The sequence below is a fragment of the Tasmannia lanceolata genome, unplaced genomic scaffold (genome assembly GCF_043159265.1).
Source record: "Tasmannia lanceolata isolate RefF3 unplaced genomic scaffold, GAP_Taslan_0.1 ptg000005l, whole genome shotgun sequence".
Classification (NCBI taxonomy): Eukaryota; Viridiplantae; Streptophyta; class Magnoliopsida; order Canellales; family Winteraceae; genus Tasmannia; species Tasmannia lanceolata.
In genome coordinates this window covers 19,549,588-19,561,318 of record NW_027518682.1, presented here as the reverse complement: position 1 = coordinate 19,561,318, position 11,731 = coordinate 19,549,588, and the positions used below count along the sequence as shown (strand labels likewise).

The 11,731-nt window shown below is 37.3% G+C and overlaps 1 protein-coding gene across 1 annotated transcript; it reads right to left on the bottom strand.

Moving 5' to 3' along the window:
- Window positions 1-5,103: 5,103 nt before the first annotated feature.
- On the bottom strand, window positions 5,104-11,346 carry LOC143876802 (peroxidase A2-like). Its single transcript, XM_077378499.1, has 4 exons — window positions 11,131-11,346; window positions 8,018-8,209; window positions 6,827-6,992; window positions 5,104-5,890 (listed from the first exon to the last, which is right to left on the bottom strand). The coding sequence occupies exons 1-4, from the start codon at window positions 11,335-11,337 to the stop codon at window positions 5,472-5,474; spliced, it is 984 nt and encodes a 327-aa protein (XP_077234614.1). The 5' UTR covers window positions 11,338-11,346; the 3' UTR covers window positions 5,104-5,471.
- Window positions 11,347-11,731: the final 385 nt, after the last annotated feature.

The following is an 11,731-nucleotide window of genomic DNA, read 5'->3' as shown; positions in this document are numbered from 1 at the left end:
CCATGGAACTAAAAAGGAAGACAAGACCTGACTACTCAAACGCCCCCATCACTGCCTTTGCATTCTTCCTTCACAAATTACACTCCCCAAATCATCTTTCATGCCAACAGAGTATCATTAAATAATAACACTAATGATGACAACCTCCTCAAAAGCAAAGAAAAGCACAATGCATTCTTCCTGCAATCAATCCTCTTACTCTTGCAGTATACCTCATTTGAAGGGAAATCTGTCACCTTGTCTGGAGAAAAAAAAGTATCAGTTTATGTAATTGATTATTGTTCAATGTTAATTTAAGTTTGACCTTTATGAAGACTATAATAATCATGTTGTATTGGCATGCACTCTTTTATCATTGGTAATGGTGCTTGGTGGCAAAGAACTCGTTATTGTAAAGCTTACAACGAAAAACATGAAGTTATCTTGGTTAGGGCTTAACAAACAAGCTTAGTAAACTAATAATCAACGACTTAAGTAATCATGTGAGTATAAGAGCGCATTAGAGAATATATGCGACAAAACCCGTATCAGGCTTTGGGCCTTCGACCTATTTAGGGAAGTGGAGAGTCAATTTAGCCCTCCCCAGACCTGGTGGTCACGGATTCGAGTCACAGAAACAACTTCTCTTTTGCTTTGGTTCAAGATCATTTAATCACTGCCATCCTCATGCATCTATCCAACTTGGTACTTGTGGTCCACCGTATTATTAACGGCCCTTATAGATGTGCTCCAACTGTTGGTGGGCCCATGAGCTTTCCAAATTTTATAAATTACTTACTAAGTTACCATCTTTAATTGTTAAGTTTTTTTTATAGGAATTTGCTACGCAATTTCACGGAAAGCCATTTTGTGTGTAACTTGTGCATAGAACAGCCACACAGGCTCACTTTTCAGCAGTTTTTGTTAATTCAGCCGAGTTGGCTGTTCTCTAAGGCAAAAGTCAGCCGCGAAATAGCTTTTCGAAAAATTACCTTGCAAATTTCCTTTGGGAGATGACATTTTCACTCCCCCCTGCATTACGCATGCACTCCCCTTATGACGTGAAAAGTGGGCAATTTTAACTCTTTTTGACGTCAAATCATGTCGTAAGGGGGCGCATGTGTAATTGGGGGGGGGGGGGGGCTGTTGGGGTTTGAAAATATCATCCCTTTCCATTTTATAATGGAAAATTTGGTAATGGGGGAGACCAAAATACCAGAATTGTGAACGGGAGACATAATTTTGAAAAAAAATGTTAAAGAGGGTTGATGACCCCGTTTTGAGAGTTTGATAACCCCATTTAGAGGGTTGATAATCCCCTTTTAGAGACTTGATAACCCCCATTTCGCCCCTCTCTAACTATTTTTCAAAAGTTTGTCCCCCGTTCACAATTCTCGTATTCTGGTGTCACCCATTGGCAATTTTTCCTTTTATAATTAATATCACTACAACACACCACTTACCAATGTATGAATAACCATCGGCAATTTATTTCCTGGTGTATGTCGGAAATGCCTCGAAAATCTTTATGTTAAACCTCACTCGATGTATGAAACTGTTGGCTAAATTTGTTTAAAATTAAATTTCTAGCGTTCATGATCTGTATAAAGGGATTTGCTAGGCATTTCCCGGATGGCCTGTTGCATGTGAGAGCAGCTTGCTCTCCATCCACGAAATGCCTTCTGTAATGGACGCTAGCAAATCTCCTGTATAAATAAACCGGTATAGGCAGCACTTTTGTTTAAGGTAAAATAAAGTTGTCTAAATAGAAAAACCTTGTCTTTTAGAGGTATGCTAAACTGAAGGGTGCCCTTGCAAAAAAGGAGTGAAAGGGTGCCCTAATAGCTGGAAGTAGCCAAAGTGCGTTTATAAATGGCTATAAATGCACTTTGGCCATGCGCAACCAATGTAGGTGCCCTTTTCACCCCTTTTTTCGCAGGGGTGACCCTGAGTTTGGCATACCTCTGTTTTTTTATTATCATTGTATATGATGTCTGATGATGAGCAGCTAAATTAAGACTCTCGGCATCCAAATTGCAAGGCCTAAAGCCAGATATAATTTGGTTGCATTTAGATTGCCTTAATCAAGAATTTGAATTAACATCCTATTTCGATTCCTATTTTAATTCAAAATCAAAATCAAACTTTTGTCTTATTCATTTAATTTAACTAGGTGGCTGTTCTCTCTTGCAAAAGAGATGCAAAATGCTTTCTGCGAAGTTGCCTACTAAGTAGTGTGTAGTTATACTTTTCATATCTTGTTCTCTTTCTATTTGCTGTAGTATTGTGAATTTTGTGGAATGTACTTTTGTTCCTTCCCAAGTCCGCCAGTCCCAGCTCCCAACCTTACAAGGTATATATAATCAGTTTTGGCGAATGAAAGTATCCCCAAAACAGACATGTCATCACGACTAGGGAAACATGGAGTAGGACCGAAAAGGGGACCGAACAAATTGATTCTCACCACAACATCACAAGTGACTTGAGCATTTTTGGCACACATTGGATATTCTCATTATAGGTCCCCTGCTCAGTAGTACTCTCGGTCTCTATATCAATTTCCATTTTGTTAAAAAAGATGGATAAAGTCCCTGCACATCCCTACTATGTTTGGCCATACCTTAACTCTCCTGGCCAATTAAGACATTAATGATGAATTCCATCAAATTCAATGTAGTAGAAAATCTCTAAGTACAATATCATTAGGGGTTTTCTGTCACGCTGGATGTTGAATCCGTAAGACTCCGCGGATTGTGGGTCACTCTAAGGAAGTCCTACACACTGTGGGTAACTATGGGAAATTTCTAGGACTTCAGCAAGGACTCCATAGTGATAAGTCTTTGAAGTCCTGCATTAATTGTGAAGAAATTGTGTATGTGGTGTGTCCGCACACGTTGAAGTTTTCATCATTATCTTGAAAAGTTTGTGGGCCGTAATTGTGGGTCCGAATAAACTAATGTTGTGGGCCTGCATAAGCAGGGGACCGATAAATGAACTGTTTAGATAATGCATATAAGTAGGTTCCATTGTACTTGCATATTTTTGTCATTTTCTATGAGAGTATTTTGATCCAATGTATAAGATAAGTGCATATGAGTTTTTTTTTTTTATGAGATAAGTACATTTGGGTCATTTTTCAGGAGCGAAAGATATTTGGGTTATTTTCCATGGGATAAAGGCATCTTGGTTATCTTCCATGACATAGTATTTTCCTTTTTGGATTTTTTTTCTACATTTAAAGTATTTATTATTTTCCATGGGTTAAATTATCTTTGTCATTTTTCATGAGATAGGAAATTTTGGTTATTTTTCATGATGGAGGGGTGTTTTAGGATATTTTTCTATTTTTCTCATTTTCCATGATATATGATAAACTTCAGAGATTTCACTAATTCTTAGATGCAATGACAGTAATCAAAGGGTGCTTGTATAAAGCACTTCCATGATAAGCATAGAAGGAAAATCAAGATAATTATGGAAGGGAAGGAATCCTAATCAAATCTACCTAATTAAATCTACTTTCCTAATCTTTTATGTTTGCCTCTTCTTATCCACTTGCCTAATTTATCTAGTCTCCTCATTTAGCCAACTTACCCAATCTACCTCCAAGATGATCCAACGGTGAGATCTTAACCCAATCCAACCGTTGGATCCCACATATTCTAACAATATCAGTGTATTTTGGTCATTTTTCCATGAGATAAAGACATTTTGGTTTATTTTTTTATGACATGAGGATTTTACGATTTTTTCCTTTTAATTTTTTTTTCTACTTTTTTCAAATTTTCCGTTATTAAGTGCATTTTGGTTATTTGCATGCACGCCGACATGTGGGCATGTCAGCCATTTCGCATGACATAACATTATTTAAGGATTTTAGTCTTTTTAGAATTTTTTTCTCTCTTTTCCTCATTTTTTTCTGTAGTAGAGATATTTTTAAGGATATTTTTCTTTTCAAAGACTTTTTTGTAGTTTTTTTTTTTTTTTTTTTTCATTTTTTTCTCAATTTTCTATGAGACAAGGTTATTTCATTTATTTTTCATGAGGGGAAGGAGTTTGCCGTTTAAAACTTTAAAGCACTACACGTTTGAGAAGGATTCTCGGTTGAGTGTTCTAACAAGAAAATAGGATTTTGGGGTCTGGGCTAAATCATAGAACCCCTGATTTACTCCGGTTTTTCTAGCGGAAGCCAAAAGTCGGGTATGACTGAGACATTGCTCCTCAAGTCCCCTAGAGTTCTCTGAACGTGGCTAGATTAAAATGTTTGTTCCTTTCACTTTTAATTGATTTGCCAAGTGATTAGTGCCCATGCATCCTATTTCGTTCCAAAAATTACTTAGGTCCCGCTTGTTTTGGACTTTGATAACCGATTGTGAGTACACAACTGATTATTTGACTCAAAATTGAGGCCCAGTTCATTTAAGATTATGACAACCGATGGTGAGTGCCAAACTGATTATTGGGCTCAAATTTAAACGTAATTTTGGGTTCAATAATCGGTTTGACAGTCACAATTGGTTGTCATAATCTTAAACAAACGGGGCCTGGTGTTAAGGCCTTGTTTGTTTTAGATTTTGTCAACCGATTGTGGGTCCCAAACTGATTATTCGACACATGATTAAATGAAAATTTTAGTCCAATAATTGGTTTGGGGCCCACAATGGGTTGCCACACTATGAAACGAACCGGGCCTAATTTGAGTCCAATGATCGGTTTTGAACACAATTGATTTTCAAAATCCAAAACAAACTGTGCTTTAATTTTAAGTTTTAATTTCATAAAATAGTTAAGTTCCGTCCACACAGGCTCAATTTTTAGCAGATTCTGTCTTATTAATTTCATTCGAGGTCGTTGTTCCGTCCTTCAAAAGTGATATGGAAAATGGCTTTCCTCGAAATTGGCTTGCAGGAATTTTTTGGAAAAGCTTGGAAAGGAAAGATATTTCTAAATTTTTAAGGAAAGATATTTTACACACAAAAAGAAGATAATTTGAATCAGCCCTATTAGATTTTTATTTAGAGTCACCCAAAGTTTATGATGATATCCCTCTGGGTGAACTACAATTATATCAGTTTCCTATCATTTTCCTCTAAATCGTGGAAAGAAAATTTTTTCCTATGAATATAATTTCCATAATAAAAGTATTTCTTGCAATCCAAACAAAGGCTTAGTATGATATTACGGAATCAAATTATTTCAAGATATTTTTTTGTTTCTTATAATCTTATTTCCTCGTTCACAAATACATCAGCGCTCACTTCCATTCGAGCCTCTACTATCATGAAAACATACATAAAACTAAGCATTTAGGCATCTCTTTCTAAGAGAACACCTTTGGATTCTCACAACTTTGCTTTTGGCTGATTTAAACATTATTCAATCTTTTATTTGGTAGGAAAGAAATTGATTGATGCAACACAAGACTTCCCAAGAACACACCCATCCTAATACTATTCTCTCTTAAGCACACTTAACTTCAGAGTTGTGAAAAGTTAACCTCCATTAACCAGCTTGCAATCGGAACGAATCTGTCCATTGGTGCCCGTTAGAGGGCTGATATTCCCCATTTTTATTATGGATGAAGCGAAATTCTGAAAGAAGGTGTTTTGGCTGCTACTGAAGCTATTAACAATGGAGATTGTTGAAGCCCCGGTTGTGGAAAACAGTTCTTGATCCGATTGGAAAAGCCCCTGGTGGTTCTGAAGGTTTGCGTAGTAGTTATTATCGAAGGTGTTGGGGGTTATTGGATCCAAATTGGTCAAGGTATTGGGGGATCCATTCTGGGGGCATATTTGTTGAAGGGTCGCCAAATAAGTGGTGTTTAGTGTTGGGTCTGGCCTCCCGGTCCCACTGAAATTGTATAGACGACTGATGACATTGAGACATCGAGAACGCCCAAATGTGTGACCACCTGAAAAAGACACACACACACACGTGGTTAGATGTCATGGAAAGCGTAGATGCATCACTGATTCTACATAAGCCGTGGTCCATACTATTCCCCTCACCAAGGATTGTTCATTTTCATTACGCATATGTAGGGTAGTTTGGAAGCGTAAAGTAATTCGCTAATACTATCTTGAAGGTAAAATGGAACTATTGAAAGCTTGTGAAAGGCCTAGAGACAAGCCAATCTCATGAATGAGATTAAAGATAATGAAGTTTCTGTGTGGTTTTTTTTTTTTTCATTTTTTTCTTATTCATTGAAGCGCTAATGATTTGGCTGATCAAGTAGCCTAATTAGAAGAATCTAGCACCTCATTTTATATAGGACAATCTTTACCGCCTGAAGTGCACTTGTAATCTTTTATTTTTAATGAATTTGGCATCTTTTATAAAAACAAACTCCTAAGGCCCTGTTCGTTTTAGATTATGGCAACCGATTGTCAGTCCAAAACCCATTACTGGACTCAATTATGTTTATTTTTTAGTCAAATAATTGGTTTTGGACTCAAAATCAGTTGGCATAATCCCAAACGAAACGGGCCTAAGCTGTATTTGTATTGCCACGTTCAAGAATCAGCACCGGCGTCCTATTTTGATTCCTATTACAATTTCCCTGTCAATAGATTGGAACAAAAAAATTAATTCGTAGAAATTCTAACACAAATTTCATTCTGACCCAGACAGAATCAGAATACTACCTCTTGGGTATGTTCTTTTATTTTAACCAAATGCCAGAATCGGAATAAGATGCCCATTCCAACGCCTGATTTTGGCAATCCAAGTACAACACCAATTTTTGTTCTGGTTTGAGAAATGATACTACCCATCCCTTTTATAGCATTGTCACCCTGATTTTGTTTGTCAAGTGCTGAAAATAGTCATTTACCATCCTAATACTTACCAGATAATGTGACCAGATCGTTGGTGTCAAGGCCCTTAACAGAGAACTTAGTTGTAATTATGCTCAGGCTCTCGAAGGGAGCTGGAATGTCACTGTTGGCTCCGCTTAGGTTTGCAATCGTGCTATCCCTTCTTCCCAGTAGCACATTCCAGGTGGGCCCTCCTGACTGTGAAGAATAAAATGCATCGTTTTAATTTCACTAGAAAATAAAATGATTTTGCCTCCATTTTCCGAGGAATCTGCCGAATTGCAACCAAATTCAAGGGCATATAGACCCTGGGAGCATGTAGCTCCAAAGGAATCTGCTAAAAAGTGAGCCGTGTGGCTGTTCTCACCTGCATAAGTGAGCTGCGAAATGGCATTCTGTAAAATTCCCTACAAATCCCCTATATATATATATATATATATATATATATATATATATGTGTGTGTGTGTGTGTGTGTGTGTGTGTGTGTTTTATTCCAATTAATAAAATTTAAGGTGTCGCCCTGCGTTCCTTGATAAATTCCGTCTTAAAAAAAATATGTGGTATGTGCACCAGATCAGGATATATCAAGAATATTATGGAATATTTGGGACTTTTAACTAACTTTGCAACTATGAAATTTTTTTCCCCTGATAGATGATTTTTCCTAGTTTTTACTTTTTAGGCTCTGTTTGGATTGCTTGGTAAATACTTCTCATGGAAAATTCTTTTCTAGGATTTTTTTTGTATCCACTATTTAAAAATGATATAGTTATGGCTTATTTTGAAGGATGTAACTATGAATAGAAGCTCCTGCTATATAAAAGTTAAACTAGTATGGTTCAAGTTACTTTTTTCATTTGTAATCAAACAATGGAAAAGTAAGAAACTTTGGAAAAAGTTTTTCTTTTCCAATTTTTTTTCTTTCTTTTCATCTGTAATCATTCTATAGCTTCTTTTCCTAGAAAATTTTTAACTTAAATAAATTCTACCTAAAGAAGGCATTACAAAACCATATAAAAATAATCTTACATAGGGAAAAAACTACTTGAAGAATTATTTTTTATGGTTGCCAAACATGTACTTAGGCACTTGAAATGAACTTCAATGCCACTAACTCACTAAGAAGAATAAGAATATGATTTTCTGATGATAATGATGACAATTTGCTGATGCACATTGTATAAACTTTGGAAAAAAATAAAAGAAATTTATGGCTACTTACTAGAGACACTGAAACTTCAGCAGCAATGGCAAGAATGTCTGCGCAGGAAACCACACCGGGGCAACAGTTCTCTACTGCGGTTTTGATATTGTCCACGACACCAAAACCCCTAACTGAGCCATTATTGGGGACAGCATCCTGCTCGGTAACTATAGTGCTGCTATTGACAAGCAAAATTGACCCATCACAACCCTAACACAAGAACAATAATTTATGTTTCATTAGCTCAACATGGTTGATCGATCAAATAATATGCATTAGGTTACATAACTGCAGCTCGAAAATTACTAAAACAAGCCTAACATGTTCATATTACGTTAGGGGTGCAACTCGGGTCCGGCGGGTCGGGTTTTCCAAAACCCTACCCTACACGAGAATTATCTCGGTTCGGGTCGGGCCTAATTTTTTACCATAAAACCCGAGATTCCTAAACCCAACCCTACGCAAGATAGTTTCTCAGGTCGGGTCGGGGATAGTGACTAATTTTAAAGATTGTAGAAAAAAAAAAATCTTCACACCAAAAATATCTAAATTTATGTCACCAAGTGTATAACTTTAAGAAGGACACTATATTTTCACATAACAGACAAGATCACGTAAATCAAAACAATTGTATCAATATATTGGAAAATGATTTTCTATGTTATTCAAGAGATATTTAAGAAAGTGACAGTGCACCCATATGAGTCTGGTCAGGTTTCAGGTTTCGGATTTTTTTTCTTTACATCCAACCCTACCCAAGATTGAGTCGGGTTTTCCAATTAAAAACCCGACCCATGTTAGTTTCGGGCAGGGCCAATGCGGATCGGGTAAAACCCGACCCAAGTTGCAACCCTAATTTACGTGATGATATTAAAAAGTGTGGTGCTACGGAGATAGAGACTGGAACTGAACAAATCTCCACATGCCACATGGCAGGTGTAGTTTTTGCATTTTAAAGGAAAAAAAAGCTAAAGCAAGAGGAACAAGATTGCAAACCTGTGAAGAGGCTATTTGTTGGGTTCCACTATCGGTCCCCAACTCGGTTACTGCATCATTACTCAATTAAAAAAATGAATTGATCTAGAACCTGTGGCGACCATGGTTCTAAATTTTGACAGAAATCCGAAACCGACACCGAAATCAATCAAAACCGAAACGGTCATTTATTTCGGTCGAAATTTTGGTTTTTCTGAAATTTGACCTAAAAAATCTGTTTTTTTTAATATTAATTTAATATTTTGGCCGAAATTTAATAATGAATAAAATATTGTTTTCGGGTTTCGTACCATATTTCGACCAAAATTTCAAAATTTCAAGGTCCGAAACCGGTACCAAAACCGAAATTTTAAACCTTGGTGGTGACTTCACCGGCTAATTGGGCAAAAAATAACAAATTTCGACCCTGTCGTTGAGGATCCCTGCTTGGGATAGCCACCTCTTGAAAGGTATATAGGTCCTCTTTGCATGCAGACCATTTCTCAAGCTACATGTATTTTATTTTACTTTTCTTTCTCTCAAAGCAAAGCGCCTACGACATCGTTAGGATTAATTTAAATCGCTAAATATAAAATAATCACCCCTTCAATGGTCCCGCTATGTGTATATCGGCATTTGACTTTCAATTTATAAGCTATTTTTCAAATGGTTAAGATGGTCTTAAAATATGTAGTGGGTAGAGAAGCAGTTGAAGCTTTCCATGCAGTTGTAGCACGAGAAGTTCTGAGAGTATCAGAGGAATGGTTCATGATCAGTAGGGCACGACCTCATTGTAATACTAAGAGCCATGCCTGTTATAGTGAGTTACTTTTGATTGATCTGAACCGTTCACTTGGTCGGTACCTGCCTTTTTGCCCATTTTGAGTACGACCTGTTGTCCCTGGTCCCACCTTCATCTGATGATTCTAGACTTTTGATCGAGTATGGTGCAAAAGATAGGGCTGCAACTCGAGCCGGGTTTTACTTGACCCGAAAATAGCCTGGGTTGGGTTCAAGTTTCATGGGTTTCGGGTCGAGCTGGGTTGAGGATTCAAAAGCCCACATAAATCTTGGGTCGGGTCGGGTTTGAAGGGGCCCAACCCGACCCGACCCGAGTTACATAAGTTATAGTATGTACATTTTTTTCTATTGTTAGTTAAAAGTTAAAAGTGAAAACCCATGCACCCACTGTTATTGTATGTGAGTGTAATTTCTGCTTCTATGAGTTGAGTTGATTCAAGTGTTTGATTCAGCATTGTTTGATTGTAATTACAACATTGTTTGATTACAACCTTGTTTGATTCAAGTGTAATGTGAGTGTAATTACATCATTGTTTGATTCAAGTGTAATGTGAGTGTAATTTCTGCTTCTATGAGTTGAGTTGCCTTGCCAAACAAGAATTTTCCTTAAAAAATTGCGTAAACGTGAAAAAACCCGACCCAACCTGAACCGACCCGAGATTTATCATGGGTAGGGCCGGGTTTGGGAATCGTGGGTTTTCCGAAAAAAAACCCGGCCCCCCCCGACCCGACCCGCCCGACCCAAGTTGCAGCCCTAGAAAAAGATGCACAATATAATGGACTTCATGTGCACACATCCTAGAAAATCTTCTAAAATCCAAAGTGAAGGGCTATTCAAGGTTGGAGATTTTATATGGTGGTGGTCCTGGTGGAGTGTCAAGACCGGTATTTTTCGAAATTTACAATGGAGCCCAATTCAAAGGAAGATCCAAACCGTTCATTTGTTGGGACACGACTTTAATAGGTTATACCCTACAAATCATCTCGATCTGGACATGGACTGCACATTACAGAAATCCATATAGATAAAATTCTTAGGATCATCCTATGTAGATGATCTGTGGGGTATAGCCTATTTACGTTGTGGCCCAACAAATGAACGGTTTGGGTCTTCGTCTGAAGTGGGCCCCACTATAAATTTAAATAAGTACTGGACTTCAGGCTCAGCCACAATATAAAATCTCAGGTCATAATTACTTTTTGTAATTAATCTCAGCCCTTCAATTAAAGTGAACGGCTGATTCTGTTTGAACGGAGCATCGGTGCAATAGAGGTTAGACTTAAAACACGATATGTTCTTTCTCATCTGTAAAAGAAGAAGCATTGAAGAAAATAAAAGAGGTAGTGGAGCTTACATTAACAAAGCAGTCATGGAAATGAAGTCGAAGGAGACTAGCAGTGATTCGAACATCCGATTGCTGAGCCTGTTGGATGACATTGCTTACTATGCTCGTAACATTTGGACAAGTGGAATTGTAAAACGTGGCACTCAATTGAGCGTCCGATCCCACAAACAAGAGGGCTAAAGCTAAGGTTGCTGATATCAAGAGAGTAGAAGACATTTTAAGCGATGTCCATAAATGCTTGTGCTTAATCTTCCTTGAGGCTCTCCTTTTATAGGGAGTAAAGAGCAAAGACCTAGTAAACATTTTTATTATTCTTCTTTTTCTTGCTTTTTCTTAACAACATTTGCATGGGCCCTATAAAAATAACATTAATTACATTTGAAAAATAGGGTCAGTACCCACACCGAGTAATCCAAAGTTCTAGAGGCGAAACCGTGAAACATCGAGTTGTCATCCTTCACACCTCTCTCTAGAAAGAAATAACAACTGTGACCACCCAAACTGAAAACGACTCTCTCTCTCTCTCTCTCATTTGCCCTAATAGATGAATAGCTTTTAACAGTTCAACTGGGTAGTTACCAGAATATATTTTTCTAAGGAATCATGTTCT

Excerpts from the sequence above, each read along its gene's own strand:
- LOC143876802 (XM_077378499.1), bottom strand. The coding sequence starts at position 11,337 with ATGTCTTCTACTCTCTTGATATCAGCAACCTTAGCTTTAGCCCTCTTG. Across the intron at positions 6,993-8,017 it reads CTGAAGTTTCAGTGTCTCTA|TCAGGAGGGCCCACCTGGAA; the intron begins GTAAGTAGCCAT and ends TATTCTTCACAG. Across the intron at positions 5,891-6,826 it reads CGATCTGGTCACATTATCTG|GTGGTCACACATTTGGGCGT; the intron begins GTAAGTATTAGG and ends TGTCTTTTTCAG.